This window comes from Equus asinus, chromosome X (assembly GCF_041296235.1).
Source record: "Equus asinus isolate D_3611 breed Donkey chromosome X, EquAss-T2T_v2, whole genome shotgun sequence".
Classification (NCBI taxonomy): Eukaryota; Metazoa; Chordata; class Mammalia; order Perissodactyla; family Equidae; genus Equus; species Equus asinus.
In genome coordinates this window covers 118,793,014-118,812,171 of record NC_091820.1, presented here as the reverse complement: position 1 = coordinate 118,812,171, position 19,158 = coordinate 118,793,014, and the positions used below count along the sequence as shown (strand labels likewise).

At 39.4% G+C, this 19,158-nt stretch overlaps 1 protein-coding gene across 5 annotated transcripts in view; it reads right to left on the bottom strand.

Moving 5' to 3' along the window:
- OCRL (OCRL inositol polyphosphate-5-phosphatase) overlaps nt 1-19,158 on the bottom strand; it is a 48,894-nt gene that overhangs the window by 21,929 nt on the left and 7,807 nt on the right. For all 5 annotated transcript variants that reach the window (XM_070502307.1, XM_070502306.1, XM_070502305.1 and 2 more), the window contains 12 exons: nt 18,923-18,961; nt 11,097-11,207; nt 10,580-10,669; nt 9,468-9,588; nt 9,222-9,383; nt 7,897-7,998; nt 7,261-7,375; nt 6,019-6,135; nt 5,727-5,914; nt 3,622-3,733; nt 2,234-2,343; nt 576-711 (listed from right to left, as the gene is read on the bottom strand). In XM_070502307.1, coding sequence (XP_070358408.1) covers nt 576-711; nt 2,234-2,343; nt 3,622-3,733; nt 5,727-5,914; nt 6,019-6,135; nt 7,261-7,375; nt 7,897-7,998; nt 9,222-9,383; nt 9,468-9,588; nt 10,580-10,669; nt 11,097-11,207; nt 18,923-18,961 — 1,403 coding nt within the window. The remainder of the gene's footprint in view (nt 1-575; nt 712-2,233; nt 2,344-3,621; nt 3,734-5,726; nt 5,915-6,018; nt 6,136-7,260; nt 7,376-7,896; nt 7,999-9,221; nt 9,384-9,467; nt 9,589-10,579; nt 10,670-11,096; nt 11,208-18,922; nt 18,962-19,158) is intronic.

The following is a 19,158-nucleotide window of genomic DNA, read 5'->3' as shown; positions in this document are numbered from 1 at the left end:
AGAAAAACTTTACTTACAACAGAGACAAAAAGTTAAATAATTGGCCACTAATCCAGCCCAGGACGCAGTAAAGTTAAAGAAAAATTGAAAACCTGTGCTCCTGGATAGGAAGACTTCACTATAGCAGGGCTGACAATATGCCTCTTAAGGTAATACACAGATTTGATTCTATCCTGACCAGTCAGTGCCTTTGCTCCTGCTGTTCCCACCCCTCCATCTGGAACCTCTCTCCCGTTCTTTCCCTCCTTACTATCTACCTGATGAGAAGCTACTCATCCTTTAAAACCTAGCTTCTAACTCTTCTTTATGTCTAACGACTTTAAGAGGCTAAGGTTACTACCCAGCCATTAGGCAGCATGAGAAACATCTGTGTCACTAAATGGCCTGGAGCATGAAGAGCCATATGGACAGCATTTAGGAGGGTCAAGGGCACTAACTTCTCAATGCTGCAAAAGATTATTTAGTTATGGAAACATTTATGGCTCACTGAATTTCTGATCTGTTCTGAGCCTAAATAATGCTCTAAGAATAGATACTTAACACACAAATAAATGAACAAACAAACAAGTGTTTACCCCAATATTGAAGAGGGCGCTAACAGGCTTGTGGTCACTGGTTTTCAGTTCCATGTGACTCCGGTAGTGAAGCTGATTAACATTTGTTCCTCTCCAAAGAATTCGGTCACACCAGGCTGGAACCCGACATTTCCCACTGCAAATAAAGAAAGGAATTATAAAGAGAACATACCACACAAGAACGTAATACCTACCACACTGGTTCAGACCTGGGTTAGGCCCTCTTGTTACATGCTTCTTCTCTAACGACTCCAACTATTATCTTCCCTGCTGTATTTGCAAGCTCTGTGAAGGGACTGTGCCTGTTTGCCACTGAATTCCCAGCCCCTAGCACAGTATCTGGTGCAAAGTAGGTGCTCAATGAATAGTTTAGCCAATGAATAAATAGACAGCACTCCTAAGATTAGGATTACAGTTTCAACAACATTCTCCCAGGGAGATAATATAACAGCACCTTCTCAAAATATCCTCAGGTCAGGATTATATTCAGAACCCTTCCCCTTCCTTTGCTTATGAACTGCAATGACACTTCACAACAGATAGACAACTAATAAAATCTAAAATTCCCATCTTATATTTCTATACTGGGCTTAGTCTCTGGAGATAATAGTAGAGATTTCTCCTTTAAACCTGGACTTTTATGGACGAGTCTAGCTTCTTCTAATAGGGATGAACTAACATCTAAGTATGCAAGTCTGAACATATAACAGCCCATGGAATACCAAGGGTAGAGAAAAAGCCTATTCATCATTCTATTAAAATAAGCAACACCTTGTACACCTGATCCAGAAGGTGACACAAATAAGTTCTTATCAGTAGCTCTTCAGTTGGCTCTCAAGTCAGGTGAGTGGAAGAAACAAGGCAAAGTGTACCAGATCTGCCAGTGTCACTTTTCACTTGCTGACCAGCTCCCTCAGAGCACAGAGATACAGACACCTCCCCATGCGACCCTAGTGCTGTCTGAGCCTAAAGAAGCTGAATATGCCCAGGGATTCTTTCTTTTTCAGGCTTCTGGGTTCAGCCAGCTAGGAAACCATGGGAAACCAAGAAATAAATAGTAGGTAGAAGACAAACAGTTACCGGGAATGTACTGACAGGGGCGCTTTACTGGGGGATATTAGGAAATTAGAGGGCCTCCTAGACAGTGGTTCCCAGCTTTCTCTGGCAGCTGCAGAGGTTGGGCCCAGGCATCGGTATTTTCAAAAGTCCCCCAAGCGATTCTAACGTGTACTCAGGATTGAGAACCACTGTGCTAGAAGAACCTTTCACGGCTCTCTGTTTACAGCTTTGGGTGTCCTGAGTTAAACAGCTGAGAAACAGTTTGGGAAAAAACAGAACAGGGCAATAGGTAAGGAAAAGGAAATATGGGTGAGATCAGGAAGGCAAAAATCTACACAAGTCTGCTGAGGTTACAGAAGTGAGGCACTGCAGGCAGCCCACAAAACTTCAACAGTCCTGACACAGAAGTAAACTTTCTTAGATAAGCTCACTTTTGAGTACACATGAATTAAATACTCTTCCGTAATAGCACTGAGCCATTAGGATTTTATATCTGCTTCTGGCATGACCTAAAAAATTCCTAGCCCTTCACCAATACAGAGAAATTGAAATAAGATCAGGCCTTAACCTATTCCATGAGGAGGTTCTTGTTACTTTACCTGGAATCCCATCGGTCTGTTTTAGAGTCATACTTGTAAGTGGGGGTAAATTTGATTTCCCCTTCAATGAAGTCGGCAAAAGCTTTTTTCTGTGTGCGCTGAATATTTAGCTAGAGATAGGAAGAAGCATTACATAAGCAGGGTAATGCCATCTTAATATAAGTGATAATGACGTTGATTAGCCATTTCTAAGCATCTAGTTCCACAGCCTTTGCAACTGTCAGAGTACATAATAAAATTCCTGTACCTTAAGAATTAAATCTTGCCATTCCCATAGCATCTAAACTCACCCACAGATAGGATGCTTAGTATGAGTACATCATTAATTTTTTATTGCCAATAGAGGTCAGGTAAAATGGAAGAATAAAATCTGAATAATCATAAGTTCCCTGAAGTTAGACAGGAACCATCTAGTAAAACTCTAATTTTTTAAAAAAGCAGACAAATGTTGAATGGATAACTCCAAAAGCCAAATTCAATGAATCATTACAGATCGTTTTGAAAGTTATCCTCACTCTAATGTTTTACCAGAATTACATAAGACTCAGAATTTATTCCAACTGTACCCCCTTTGGAGGCAAGATAGAGGAAGAAATGCAAAGAAATTAGCCAGCTAATCTCAATGTGAAGGATGGCACAGCCAAGAAAGGCTCACTACAAAGACCATTCTACTGCAAAATACCTGAATTTTGACTATGTCTGAAGATCAAAAAGGTTCACATAAGGATTTAAAGACATTCAAGCCATGTGCCAGGTTTGGAGGCAAATTTATGGAAAACTAGGTTCCTGAATATCAAGTTTTACATAAATGTTACTGAATCAATGCTTTTCCAACAGGTTTTAACATCTATAAACCAGCTAGCCCCAACTTCTCAATCATTTACCACCAGATCCCAGTCTGTGCTATTTATCCCAAACTTCTCTTCTGTGTTTCCCAACCCCTCACAGGGCCTCCCTCTTTTACCTCCAAGCTGTTGCTGAGCCTGCCAAGTAATCATAGAGCAGCTTTCCCTGTTTCCTCTGCCAAACCACATCAACATAGCTGAAGGCCCACTTCCTCCAGGAAGTGTTCTCCAATTAACCCCACCCATTCTCCAACTCATTTATATAAATCTCTGAAATCTCTTCTCGATAAAGACTTAATGAATAAATGTTGTATTTACTTTTATCACTAACATTATCTCCCCTCCTCCCATCTAAGCACTTAATAAAAACACTACAAACCTTGCGTGTATTCACTGCATCACTAGTCACACTGTTTTCCCAAGACTATGAGACCTTTCCATCTATTCCTAGAAGTAAGACACACCTCCCACTCATCCATCTCATAAACCTAACAATTTTATCTGCCATCCAGGAAAATATCTACAAAATGAAAATTTACTTACCTGGTCAAATTTCAAGAGTCTCTGAAGGTCATTCTTGTTAATAAGACTCTTCACTTCATTGGCATCAGGCATGCAAAGTCTATAGTTCAAATCTCCCAACCAGATGACAACACTGAGGATCAGGAAGCACATGAACAAAAGTAGCAATAATTAGCAGAAAAAATCAATCAGAGAAGAATGGAGAGAAGAAATATGGGTAATGATTGATAAGGATTCATTTATCACTATCTGACAAGGGGTAACTATCCTTTGGGGCCAAGTACTATCAACACCTGAGAGAGACCAGGGATTACAAAATAGGTGGGAGGAAAGGCACTTCATTCATGAAGAACAAAGGCAAACACAGTATAGGTATGGGATTCAGAAGCCAAGGAGTTAACTGCCGGAGAGAAGCATGTAGTTTATTTGCTGGACTAGCTTCAAAATTTTGCCTGGCTGCTTGCCAGGTCTCTAGGGGAAGAGAATCTGAGCGTTTTCTGCCTCTCTGAGCCCTGATGTTCTGCAGGCTCTCCACTAAGGTCTGCGTGGTCTGAATGACAGCTCTCCCAGGCAGGGCTCACCAGCAAAAGTAGGTCCACGGCTCTGGGCTATAGCCAATCTGTCTAGCCCTGCCCCAGATCTGCAGTCCAAGTCCCAGGCAGGAAGGAGACTGGCATGCCACAGGATCCTCAGGCACCCAATGATAGCACCAGGCCCCTAGGTGTGCTGAGAGCCCCACAGGGGAGACTCTGAAATTACCACACCAAAATGGATTCTCCTGTGAGCTATCTCAAGTTGCACATGGATCTCTTTACTAATCTTAAATGCAATGTGCAATTTCTGGAGTCCTAGAGAAATGAATTCAAGGAATTTCAGGGCAACTTTATGACCATTAACGTCAAGGCCTTGACTTTACTACAGTGAAACAGAATTCCACATGATCCTAATTGCTGAGACCATATGGAAACAGGCCAATATCACTACCCTTCCCTATTCTTTCCTCCATTACCCTACTCTCTACTGATTCTAATACCCTTAAATTATGTTTTATTTTCCTACTAATTCCCATTTCAAACCACTTATTCCAAATCACATCACCCTCTCAGAATTTTAATTACCAGTATTAATTTCTTTACAACTAATCATTTTCTACCACCCAATCCATCCCTCAACTGATTTCCATTTCTATCCTTAACTCCCATCCTTCACTAACCTTTCTTGCATATTATGCTACTGATCCATTAGTGTCTTTAAATCTCCACCACCCCTATTCTTAATGAGTCACAGCTATTAAAAAGAATAATGTAGATATACACATACATACTGGCTTAGAAAGAGTTCCACAATAAATAGAATAATATAGTCCTATATAACGAGTATGTGTGTGCTTGTATGTGCATGGAGAAAAGTCTAGAACAGCACTATTCAAAAGAAATACAATTCACATCACAGACGTAATTTTAAATTTTCTAGTAGCTGCATTTAAAAAGTAAAAGAAACAAGTGAAAATAACTTTAACAATAAATTTCATTTAACTCATATACAAATTATCATGTCAACATGTAATCAATATTAAAAAATTGAGATATTTTATAATTTTCCCTACTAAGTCTCTGAAATCCAGGTATATAGTTTATGCTTATAGCACATCTCAATTTGGACTAGCTACTTTCAAGTGTCCAACGGCCACTTTTGGCTACTGGCCATCACATTGGACAGCCCAGTTCTAGAAGAATACACACCAAACTGTTAACTGGTGGTTTCCTTTGGAGACAGGGGCTGGCTGGGGAGAGTAGAGGATAAGAAATGAGAGATTTTTACTTTTAATTTTATCTTTTATCAGAATTACAATGAACATTTCTATTTTATAATAAAAACTGACTCTAAGTGACAGACCCCGGCCAGTATTACTCTTAGATGCTCACTAACAGAACTAACCTTTCCTCCGATAGCAAATCGGATTTCTCTGCCTCAATCAATCTGCTATTCCTCAAAAATTCTCTCTTCTTTGTGACCCCAGCACCTACACGATAATCCCTCACTCCTCACAGTTGTACAATCTCTCATCACGTTTAGTCTCTTCTCATCCCCACGATTCAAAGGCTAAAGGAGACTTGACCACTCACTCATGTTTCATGATGTTCAGCTGCGGGAGAGTCTGATTTGGGACCACAAAACTCATTCTTGCGCAGATGTCCTTATAATCTTGATTCCTTCTCTCAAAGTCCTCCACATGGGCAGCCAGGTGGGAATTGACAATGCAAAAGGTAGTGTTGTGAAATACAAATCTCACAGCTACCCCACCTTTGTTTCCCTGTGAGCAAGAGTAATTATTCATAGTTAGTACAAAGACACAACTAGCAGTTGAACTTCACATGCACACAAATAATAATCAAGCTCATTTCCAAAGTAACTCACCATTTTCCCCATGATTCCAGTTCCAACTGTTTCTGTAGCAATATCGCGGATATATCGCCACTGATCCTTTCTGGCAAATATCAGGAGCATCATCCCAACAAGGCGGACTAGTTGAACCTATGAGTTCCAGGGAGTTAGAAAAGGTTCTTGCTACTACTCTTTGTCACATATCTAACTTCCCACAACTGATTTCCCACCGAGGAGACACAACAATGCCAAAATCTGAATCCAAATCTTCTAATTTCCCAGTGGACTCCATAAAGTGGAAACAAAATTTCTCTGGGGAATCTCTAATTTGGCTCTGACCAGTAAGAGTTAAGTCTTCAGGGACAACGAGTACACTCAGCTCTAGATCCATTATTTTCATCAGTTTTGAGCCTACCAGGAGTAGGCAGCATTAAAAACCCAATTAATAAATATGAAACCTGTATCCCAACTTGTTCTTTTTGCCTCTCCTTCCTGGTTTCTGGTTTCCAATTTCCTAAGAAATTAAAATTTATAAGACAGCAATCCTTTTTACTTTGATTATTTTAAGTCTGTGAACTAGAGCTAGAAATATGTCTGAAAAACGTATTAGTCAGAGACCTATATGAAAGGAACAACATCTTCAGGAGTTTAATTACCTACATCAACTGTTAGAAGATGTGGACAAAAACTACTCAGACAGATGACTCCTTTTAAAGGGCTTAGCAGCCCTGTAATTCAAATAACTCCTGTGGTAGCCTCTACCACGTGCCTTCTAAAGACCAACAAATTGGCCCACCTTGCCAAAGTCAACTTTACTCCTGACTTACAACCAAATTTAGAACTCATTTAAATTTCACGACACCTATTCTTGCTCTGATTCCAAAGCATACCCTATGCACCCACATGCTTCAAATTGCTTTTCTGTTTGAACATCCAGTTCTGACCATGTCAGTGAACAATTTTAATCTTAAACTCTTACTGTACAAATCAGTTACTTTACATGTAATTATTTTGAGCTAATTATTGTTATGAGAATAATAAAATTCTTTTTTTCTCCTAAAAGCTACCTGAGCAATGAAAACAGAGGATCAGAAAGCTTAGGAAAATTTTTTTCTAGGAAATAGGTATAAAGGATTAGTTTGCCATATTTCAATATTACACATGGGGAAGAATTCAACTAAACTGTTCTTTTGGAATAAGTTATAGATAACAGAATAACTTCTAGCAAGTTCTTTTTAGTTGTATACCAAAAAAAGATAATTAACAGCAGCTTACTTTCTTATACTTGGCTTTGAAATGCAAAGCCCTCTCCACAGCCATGGACCACTCTTGTTCCTTCACAGATTCAAAGTAGAAAAAGGCTTCTGTGCTCAAGTCCAGTTCTTGGAATCTGAGAAAACGAGAGGATGTGAGATCTATACATATCCCATAATTATCTCTGACTACCTCTTGTCCCATTCTCTGAGACATTAGGTGAAAAAAGGAAAGGGAGAGAGAGAAATTTTATAGAACTGCTCTGCTGACCCAGGTGATCAGTACGGACAAGCAGCTTTGTTTTCGAAGACTCTCCACAAGTATATGCACAGGCTATGCAAAACATAAACCAAACACCTCCAAGAGGGATAACAGTGGAGCTTTTCTTATATATAGGAATAGTCACTGTTAGAATTGACCTCAAGCCTCAGTTTCTAAGAACAAAGTTTTCTATGGGTTTCGAGAGGACTAGATGCTTCCTTACACCATTTTAGGTAGCATTCCTTTCTCATCTCACAAATTTGACCTACAAGTTAACTCTCACATACAGTCTACAGTAGGTTTTTATCAAATAGTTAAAAAAAAAAAGAGGGCAAAATGTCACATAAACTAACACCAAACATAGAGCCAAAAGGAAAGTGCAGACGTGTTCTTTACCCAATGCAGTAGATATCAGGAGGGCTCGGATCACAGTTCAGCCAAGGTTCTAACCCACTATCTGGAGACTGGCCATTCACGTTCCAAGTTCCAATAAAAAATCTAATACACAATACGAAACAATAATTTGAAAACGAAGGTCAAGTATGAACCAATGGAAATTCTCTCATCACTTCTATACAGGTGTATGTTCAAAATAAGCCAACATAAATTCTCAAAATGTTTTTGCCACACACATAAGAAAAATCTCTTGCACATAGAACACAAAGGCAGTGGGCTTATTCTCTCTAAATTTTACATTAGGTGAACCTACACAAAGGAATCAAGTCTCTATTTAGAAAACACAAAGTGAATTGCTCTACCACATTTCCTTTCAGTTAAACTCCATCCAAACTCATCCTTGAAGGGAGAGCCTGTGGATGCGAAAGAGGTAAGCACATCTAACATGGATAAGTGCTCTGTAAGGAGCTGTAGTTGAATCCAAAAACTCACTTCCCAAAGGACTACAAGGACATCTGTGTAGGAAATTCTGTTGAGGCAGATGTAGTATTAAGGGGGAAAGCAGAAGGGAAAACTCATGACTGTCTTAACTGTTTACATACAAATATAAGCATCATGGGGAATATGAGGAACTGGAAGCTTTAGCATAGGAATATAGTCATGATTGAATTAGAATAAATGAGGCATAATGGGACAGCAGATGGGAGCAGAATCTTGGACTATAAGGGTACATGCTGTTCACAAATAAAGAAAAGCACTGCTGTTTTGCACACTGGGATACACGCCACACCACAGCATGCACCAGACACACTGGGTCCAGAAAAGAAGATATCAGTAAGTAAAGGTGAAATGAAAAATTTAATACAGAGGAAAGAATCCAAGACAGATCTTCCAATCAAGAGGACTGAGCAAAACTTTTTGTAGTTAACCTACCAAAGTATGTTAACATCTAGTAGTAATGGTGGCCTTTAATTTTCCAGTATTGGCGGGAAAAAATCCAGCAGGCCAGACAGATAAACACACTTGCTTATGGAATGTGCTAGGGGATAATTCTCTAGTACATGTAAGCTTGATCTGGTTCTCTAAGAGCGGACAGAAACATTAGTAGACATGGTATCACCAGTGGTTAGAAAATCCAAGGGAAATTGTAGCCTTTCCATTATTTTGGATATGTATGTTATAGACCAGCATAGAGACAAGGGCTTGAATCAGCTGACCATTCCTTTTTATTATACTTTGATTCTTAATTAAGCTAATTAAACTAATACCTTAAATATCAACAGGCCATTTTCTGCTATACCTCAGTAGGCAGAAGAGAGACTAACCTGAAAGTCTGAATGTTGACATAGTCTTTCTCTCGCTTTGCCAGGAGATGTTTGATGAGACCCTCCCGCTGTCCAGACTGGGTATTGGGTACGAAGAGCTTCCGCATGGTGTTGGTCACTTTGGGCTGCTCCTTGTTAGAAGCTTCTTTGTCACGTGGAAGCCTAGCAATAATGAGAAATTCAAAAGTGAAACTGCCTTAAACAGGAAAGTCTCCTACATGGGAAATGTTTTGACATAGGACTTACATTCTATTCACTGAAGGGGGCGGGGGTGGGGGTTCCCGATGAATCCCCATAGGCTGATTTTGTGAATTTATTTTCTTGTCCAAATTCATAGATGAAAAATTATCCTCAAATCCAAGAATCCCTGAAGGACACAGAACTAAGAGTCAAAGGTGGGAAAAGACAACATCCAACTTATCTAGGATACATAAGGCTTTGCTTTGATCAGTTGGGATTTTTTTGGTTTGTTTTTTGGTGGTTTTTTTTTTTTTTTTTTTTTGCTGAGGAAGATTTGCCCTGAGCTAACATCCATTGCCAATCTTCCTCCTTTTTTGGCTTGAGGAAGATTAGCCCTGAGCTAACACCTGTGCCAATCTTCCTCTATTTTGCATGTGGGTTGTCACCACAGCATGGCTGACGAGTGGTGTAGGTCCGCGCCCAGGATCCGAACCTGCAGAGTGAGGCTGCCAAAGCCGAGTGCACTGAACTTAACCACTATGCCACGGGGCTAGCCCCCTCAGTGGTTTTGATTTGATCGCTATTTGCTCAGTGGCATCACCAAACAGAAAGTTATCATAAGGGTAGCAATAACTTAGATTGAGGGAAGAAGCACATCTGTCCCTGAAGGACTGGCATATTAACTAGAACAACAGTAAGTTACATTAATTTGGAACCTGAATAATAAGAGCTAACATTTATTGAAGACTTAGCACAATGCCTGGTTGATACTAAGGGATTATATCATTATCTCAGTTCATTGTCACAAAGACTCCATCAGGTCAGTACTATTAAAAATGTTCCCACGTTACAGAAAAAGAAATGAAAGCTCAGAGTTGTTAGGTAATGCGACCAAGGTCATATAACTAGTAAGTCACAGAACTGGGATTCAAACCCAGGCAGTCTGACCCTGGAGCCTGCACTTTTTACCACTCTGCTAAGCTGGCTCCTGAAGAGTTGACGTGCCACACAAAGGATCAGGAGTGAACATCAGTCAGTGGGCATGGACTCGATAAAGCCACTCCATAGGAGAAAGTGTCTGACACTGACATTAATCCACGTTATCTTATCCATCCAGATAAAATCTATTGACTATGCAATGAACATAGCAACCAGGGAGAAAAGAATCTTTTCAGTACCTGAAAAACCAGAAGGTTTGTCCTTAGTGTCTAATTTCTGGTACCAGCTGGATGAGTCCTTTTGCTCTGGAACAAGAAGTTGTGACTGAGCTGGAGAGAGAAGTGTCATGGTCAGAAACTGGGGAGCCCTCTGTTGAGTGGAATTTACCATAACCAAAAGCCATTCACTCAGCACTCCTCAAATGCAGGGGGCCAGCAGCATTCGTGAATGTAAAGGAAGAGACTAAGAAAATGAGGGCAGATCTGGGATCATTTTGGGGCAGAAGGAGGATTACAGTTTGCACTAAGCTGTCCATACCATGACACTGAAGATTCTGGAAATTGGTTCAGTGTCCTTAAAGCTGAATAGACTTGTTCCCTAACCTATCCCTGGGTTCATTCCTGAAGATAAACAAATCAGCTATCAAGGCTCAAGGGATACGGTACTTTGGCTAACGGCTGCTTGCCTCTGTGTCAGCATGTCAGAATTTCACTCTCATTCAAATAGCAGAAAGAAAACTGCTGAGTCTTGAGTTACCTTCCTGAGCAGCAAGGACCTCTGAGAGGAACTTCAGACAGTGTTCCTCATCAGGGATTTCAAAGCGGCGCTCTCTGGTCCAGTCCCCCTGAACCCGAATTTTGCAGCCACCTAAAAAGAATTGAAATCCATACACATATAGCTATGGAATACAATGTTTTCTTGGGATCATATTCTCACATTAGCAGTTTAACAGACGAAGGTCCAGATCACAAAGATCCCAGACCTCTAATGCAGGAAGCATGTCTGCAGGATCAAGGGATTCGGTGTGGTGGCGGAGGGGGCGAGGCAAACAGGGAAACCTAAGGGGCTGATGAACTGTGTAAAGGAACGGCCCAATGTAGCGATATGACACATACTAAAAAAGTCAGAGTTTTCTATGTTCTGATATATCTCTCAAACATCAATGCAGGGTACTCCAAATTCCAGCAAAAGACCAATTCCCCAAGCACCCTCCTCCCATCTCCTAGCTGGAAATCCCTACCATTTCAAATCCAGATCATATAGTAAGAGTATCTAAAGCATGAAAGGAATAGAGCAAACAGGATGGTTTGTTCCTAGGTTCACATTATACCTAGACAATTGAATTTACAAACTAATTAAAAAAAAGAATAGTGGGATTGATTTGATATATTCTGAAAAGAAGCATCTATACCTCATTACCTCAAGTGGAAACTGTATGTCTTGAATAAACTTATAAAAGTAATATAATGATCTATGTTCAGGAGTGGTCTGGTTCAAGTATGGCCAATTGGAAAACAGTATATAAGTAGAAGCAAAGTTATCTAAGACTTTAGTCTCTTTCGTATATAACATAGTCTTCCTTTTTATGATGCTCTCTAGTTATCATCTGTATCAACTGTCTGGATATGGTGATCTAGGAAGCCTATATACTTGTTTATATTCTTATTTTAACTGACTGATTACATATATTGCTTTCCCACACCCCTGGAAACCATCTGCTCCTTGAGAGCAGGAGGCAGGCTGCACATACAGGTTATCCAACACAACACTCTTGATGGTCTCCCAAGGTTGTCTGGGACTGACGGCTTCTCAGGATTCAGGACTTTGAAAGCTAAGACTGGGAAAGTCCCAGGCAAACTGGGATAGTTGGTCACTTTATTGGTGACAATGATGTGAGACTTTACAGACAGAAGGCATTTAATCAATGACTGTTCAATCAGATTCTTTCACACTTGTAAATTACAGATGAGAAAATGAAATGAAAATCCTAGTTTCCTCTGGTGGAAATCCTCTTCTGAACCTTTGACTCTCCTTTTTTCCTTTGCATTTCCTTCAGTTTCTATCTTCAAAGATTTAGTGATCAGAAGAAAGACAAAAATCAACAAAAAAATGAAAAAGAAGGCACCCAAGTAGACTAGAGATAAGAAAATTAATGAGGGTGCCACTGCAAGGAGGAGAAAAAAGAGGGGTATGAATAAAGACTGACAATTAAGAGCAGTCTTGAAGATACAGGGAAAACTCCTTCAGGGCACAAGTAGTACTCCCTTGCTCAAATAATTTATATAAAAAGTAGAAAAAAATTAACAACAGCAGTTTCTATCTGACAGAAACTTAGAACAACACCCCATATTCTCTCTTTCCCACAATCCTTGAAAGATACATTTTAGCAAATATAAAAAATAAACTGACCCATTTAATGAGTAGAAGATTCCAGAAACTGCTTACCAAATAACACTAGATGTTCTCTGACCATGTTGCATGGGAAAGAGGACAAATTACCCTATGACCCAACCTTCTACTCTTCTCCCTTCCAAAACCCCCCGGCCTCTTTGTAATCAGTAAACACTCCTATATCCTCAACTTCTCCTCTAAACATTCCCCGCGTCTCTCGGTAATTCTCAACTGTGAGTGTATTAGAATTACCAGAGGCGTTTTCAGAAAATACTGAACCTGAGCCCCACCCCAGGTCTATAAAACAGAATCTCTGGAGATGAAGCCCAGGTGCTGGTAGTTTTTAAAATACTCCCCAGGTGATTCTAATGTGCACCCAGATTGAAAATCAGAGTCACCTGCACAAACTGGCTGGCCCCTGAGAGTAGCACTCCTCCTGCAGCCCTCTGAAGTGGACGCTTTTAATAGAGTCTCTCACACCCTATGTAATTTAAGACCGGTGTCCTTATTTGTCCTAATGCCATCTCCAGACCATTCCCTCTATTCCTCCCTCAGGAGAAATCTTTTCTCCTTTGTGGCTCACCCACTGGGCTATACCAGCTTCTTCCGTTCCCTCCGCCATGAGATGACCTACCATCCCTCTTAGAAACTTCTGAATCCAGGATTCAATACCTGACTCCTAAGACTTTCTCTCCACTCAAACTCCTGTCTTAATTTTGGGTCCCTTCAAAATTAGCACAGAAAACCCAGGCAACACCTTCAACTTCCTCATCCAATGACCTTGCCCCTCCCATCTCAGCCATCTACTCCCTCAGTCCCAACCGGGACTTCCTCAGTTCCACCCTGGACGTTTCATCACAGAAACACCACCACCTCATAAATCCCTAATCCAAATCTCCCACTCTGACCTATTACTCCTTCCAGCTTACTTGCTCATATGGGAACCTCCAGCCCCTTGATTTCTCCATTTTGTCAATATCCATTCACTCTCTCCTGCTTTCACTTCCCTTTTTATCAAAAAGATGCCATCACCACACTCTGTTGCAAAAGCCCAGAAGTGCCTTAACTATTCTGTTCTTTCACAGCACCTACTGGCTAACTTCCAACCCTCAGAAATCCAACTGCCTTCTCGGTACTTATATCTGAGCAAACAGAGGGAGTAAAAAAAACAAAAACAAAACCACACACAGAGGGAGTAAAAAAAAAAAAAAACACACACACAGTAAAACACACACACACCCATCATTATAAACTGACTGCTAACCTCAACCTCAACTGGGCCCTCTATGATGGGAAGCAATCTAAGTTCCCATAGTCAACTCGTCTCCTACTACTATCTGGAACAACTATTTCACATCTTCTCATTTATCCTCAATCTTTGGATGCCCTCTTCTCAAGCCCTCTCATTCCAAGCGGATTGCTTCACCTCATACTTCAGAGAAAATGGAAGCCATCACATGGAAACTTACCTGTATTTCTGCACATCTTCTCCTTTCCCTTCTGATAGAAGAAAGAAAAGTACTCCTATCACAGGCCACCTTCTCTTTGAATTACAACTCCTCTCATTCTCTTAGGAATCTCACTCTCAACGATCACTCCCTAGACACGTCCTCCCAATATCTTTAACCTCTCCCTTTCATAGGCTCCTTCCCATCAGCATTACATTTAATCGTGTTTTAAATCCTCCCCATTTTAAACACAAAAAAATCTCCTGGACCCCGTATGTCTCTCCGACTCCAGTCCATCTCTATATTCCCCTCTGCAGTCAAATTTCTTTTAAAACACACAGTTGAGCAAGTGCTCACCTCTCATTTCTCTCTTTAATCCACTCCAATATGACTTTGGCTTCCACCACCCCTCTGATATTGCTTTGATAAGGCCACCAATAACCTCCATATTGCTAAATCCAATGGATACTCTTCAGTCATCTTATTAGACCTATCAGCAGAAATCAGCAGTTGGCCACTGCTTGAAATAGGCTCTTCCAAAAGTTTCTATGATACCATACTCACCTAGTTTGTCTCGCTCTCTCTGGTCACTAATTTTTAGCGCTCTTCAAGGTATCTCCTCTATCTAATCTTTAAAGAGTAGAGTTCCTTAGAGTTCAATCCTAAACCTCTTTTCTCACTCTATATCAGCATTGTCCAATAGAACTTTCTATGATGATGGATGTGTTCTATAACTATGCTGTCCAATATGGTAACTAATAACCATACATGTAATGAGCACTTGAAATGTAACCAGTACAACTGAGGAACTGAATTTCTAATTTAATTTCTCATCACTTTAAAGAGGCACGTGTAACTAGTGGCTACTATACGTGACATATCATCTCGCATGGTTTCAAATACCATCTATGTGATTCTGATCCAGACCTTTCTTCTGAGCTTTACATGCATATATTCAACTGCCAATTTATCTACACTCAAATGTCTCAAAGAAATCTCAAACTAAACATAGCTAAAACTGAATTCATAAACCCCCAAAGGAAACTCATTTCTCCTGCAGTGTTCTTATTTCCCCAAATAGTACATCATCCACATTCATGTCAGAAACCTGGGATTCATCCATGACACTTCTCTTCCTCTCACCCTCTACACCCAAGCCAACCTCTGTTGATTTCACCTCCCCAAACATTTATCAAATCTGTCCACTTCTCTCCATTTCTACTGCCACCATATTCTCCAGCTTAAACTACTGAAACAGCCTCTAACTGGCTTCCACGCAAATGACGACACCCCAGCATAAAATCTCTCATATTCTTCCCATTTTTAAAATCTAAAAATCCAGATTCCTTATCACAGCTTACAAGATCCTACTGGATCTAGCCCTAGCCCATCCTAGCTTGGTGCCCAAGCCTCGTTCCATGTACCCTGGCCTTCCTTCATTTCAAAGAAAATGCCCAGCTACTCCCCAAGTTGGGGCCTTTACATATCTGGTTCCCTTGACCTGGAATACTCATCTCTCCTCCATTTTTACCTGTCTCTTTCTTGGCCCCTCTGGTTTCAATTTAAATGTCACTTCTTCAAAGAGGCCTTCCCTTACCACCCTGCCTAATTTAGTTAGTCCTCTTAAAAACCCTTTGTATTTCTCCTTGATAGCATTTATCAAAACTGCAATTATGTAAGTATCTATACCTTATCAGTTTAAAGTCTGTTTCCTGCACTAAGTTTCATGAAGTACCATGGCCATATTGCTTTCTGCTATATCCCTAGAGCCTAGCACAGAGCCTGGCACATTCATATTTTTATAGAATGAATTTATGGACCACAGGCATCTATGCGACACTAGTAGCAAACAGCACAGAAGCAAGAACAAAAGCAGGAGCAGCAAGCTTATCTATGTTGTTCTCTACTGATTCTGCAGCACTTAGAACAGTGCCTGGCAAATAGAAGGCGCTCAACAAATATTTGCTGAATAATGAAAAAATCAGGCAGGGTTTAGTATAATACAGTCCATCAACACGTCAAATAAGGAAGAACAATACAACCATCTCTATAAATACTGAAGACGTTTGATAAAATTCAATAGACATTCACAATTTTAAAAACCACACAAACTTGAAATAAATGCAGTTCCTTAATATGGTTTTAAAAAAACTGTGTCACAACCAAAGGCACTCACAACTAGAATATACAATTATATACTGGGGGGCTTTGGGGAGAAGAAACAAAAAAGAAGATAGATTGGCAACAGTTGTTAGCTCAGGTGCCAATGTGTAAAAAAAAAAAAAAAGTCAAATCAATAGGCAATAATCTCCTCAGCAGTGAAGCACCACTTGAGGCATTCTCACTAAAATCAGGAGCTAACCAAAAATCATCATCATTTAACACTGGTCTCAAAATCCTTGTCTGGGTAATGAGACATGAACCAAAACTAATAGTTACAGCTACTAGAAAGGAGACAAAATTATTATTTGCAGATGGCTAGGGTTGTCTACCAAAACTGAAAAACAAAGCTAAAAAAAATTAAAAATATTTTTCTGTGAAGTGGCTAGATAAAAGATAAATATCTAAAACTCAATAGCTGCTTGGTATAGTAGTAATAAGCAATTAGAAGATAAGAGAAAAAAATTCCCACTGACAATAGCAGCAAACAAATAAAATCTACCATAAAATATTTAACTTACAAATACACGATATATATAAAGAAAGTACAAAACGTTACTGAGAGATATAAAGAGAACCTGAATAAGTAGAGGGATATACCATGTCCTTTACAGTGACTTAGTTTTATAAAGGAGTTAATTTAATAAAATTTGGCACATATCTATGGTGAAATACTGGTCATTAAAAATCATGTTTTTAAATAATTTTAAATGACATGGAAAAAGGACATAATATAATGTTAAAAGAAAATGCAGGATAAAAACTACATACAAGCATTCCAAGTATGTAAAAATATAAATAAAAGACTGGAAGGAGATAAATATAAAACTGTTAACTACAGTGGTGATCTCTAGATTGCAGGAACACAATTTTAATTTGATACTTTAAACTTTTCTGAATTTTCCAAATTGTATATAATGAAGATATATTACCTCCATAATCAGAAAAAAATATTTTAAAATGTTTAATGCCAACATCCACACAATGGGAGAATACACACTTACAGTAAAATCAGGCCTGCCTAACAAACCCAGGCACCAACATCCACACAATGGGAGAATACACACTTACACTAAAATTAGGCCTGCCTAACAAACCCAGGCACCTCTCTTGCAACATACTGTGTACTCTAAAGGTTTACCCATGAAGCCCAAGGATCAAGATAAAATCTGGTTTCAGTGCAAATATTATTAAATGAGCAGAAATAACAAAGGGTTTTACTCAAGTGGTTACTTAACCATTCTCTCCCTATGATCCAGTAACTTGAACTCTGGACAGAGCAACACATGGCTCATTTCTATGTAGGAGAGGCCAACAAAACTAATGCCATAAATTAGGTGTTTATAAGAGAAAAGGCACAGGTCACTTTAACTTTTCAGCTTTGGATCAAATATCTATTTCCACACCAAGAACAGGACATCTTGGTATCTTATTTCAGCAGCAATGTCAGTCACTGCTGAACGGCCTTTGCTCAGAGTTTGCTTTTTTAGTGTTGTTTTTGCCCTCTCCTTTCTAAGCACAATAAGACATAGATATTAAGTTATTTGCTCTCTTGGATAACTGGAGTAGAAGTCAGCAGCTGGGTTTACTTAGCTTTTCAGGATCAGCCCTTAAGACTTCCAAAATCCATGACCAAAGAAAAGAATAATAAAACCGAAATCAGAAAAAGCCTACCTAAACTGTTCAATGGAAATTATTAGTGCCAAGAGAGGGACTGTGTCTAAACAAAATTATGCATAACCCATAGCCCCAAGCCTAAGGGTCAAGTCCCACTCATCCAAGGATTCAACCAAGAGATAAAGGAGCCATTTTGATTTAGATTCATGAGGTCACATACTCTTTTCTGTAGCAACTACAGAATAGTCACAGTAGCATTCAGGTGCCCGTAACAAGTACAATTAGATGATAAACAGAGAACAGCTTGCACAGAAAGTCCACGAAGATTTGCTTCAAACAGATAAAAACGAAAGAATGGAAAGAGTGAGAAGGAAGACCATGTTCCCTCTGATAAAGGGATGCCTTGAGGGGATGGGGCTTAAATAAAAGACCAAAATTGTTTTAAGAAAATAAGATAGGCCTGGTACAAGCAAGGTATCCCTGGTACAAGAGGGACTCTGCAGCCTCCCCAAGTAATACCACAAATAAAGGAAAACATTATGATTTAACATGCAAAAATAAAAAGTGGGTGGGGAAAAAAAAGCTTAAAACATAACAGTAGTTAAAAAAAAACACTCACAAACCTCATGTGCTTTAACATTTTCTGGCCCTTCCTACAATTATCAATTCCACAGCAATGAATTAATTGATAGTAACAATACCAGTAACTCAAAGAAGTTCAGCACTAGAAAATCAGATATTTTCAACTTTTTAAAGATTCTTGCCAGCCACTAGCTTTTTCTTATGCTTAGCCTAAATGTTTTTGGGAGGCAAGGCTAATTTGTATGGCTGCCTTAAGGAAATGGTGAATACAGGATAAGGTGGTAAGATAAAAGATATGCCAAAAAAGGTGTCTTAAATATACAAGTGGGTATTCAAGAAAATATTTGTTGAAAGAAAATCAACTCCATTCAGAAAGATACTCACTGTTTGAAGCTATATCAATCAAAAGAGTTTCTTCCGCTTCTGAAGGAAAAGAAGAAAGAACAGGATCAAGTAAGAGAAAACCATTCATTAAAACCAAAAGTATATGCCTAACTACATCACTGCTTCTCTCAATGACTCCTCCTAGGTCTCAGAACACATTTAAAAAGTACTTTGCTTTTTTGTCTACCATTTTTTAAAAAAGATTTTAATAGCACTAGGTTCTAAAGATTATGAGC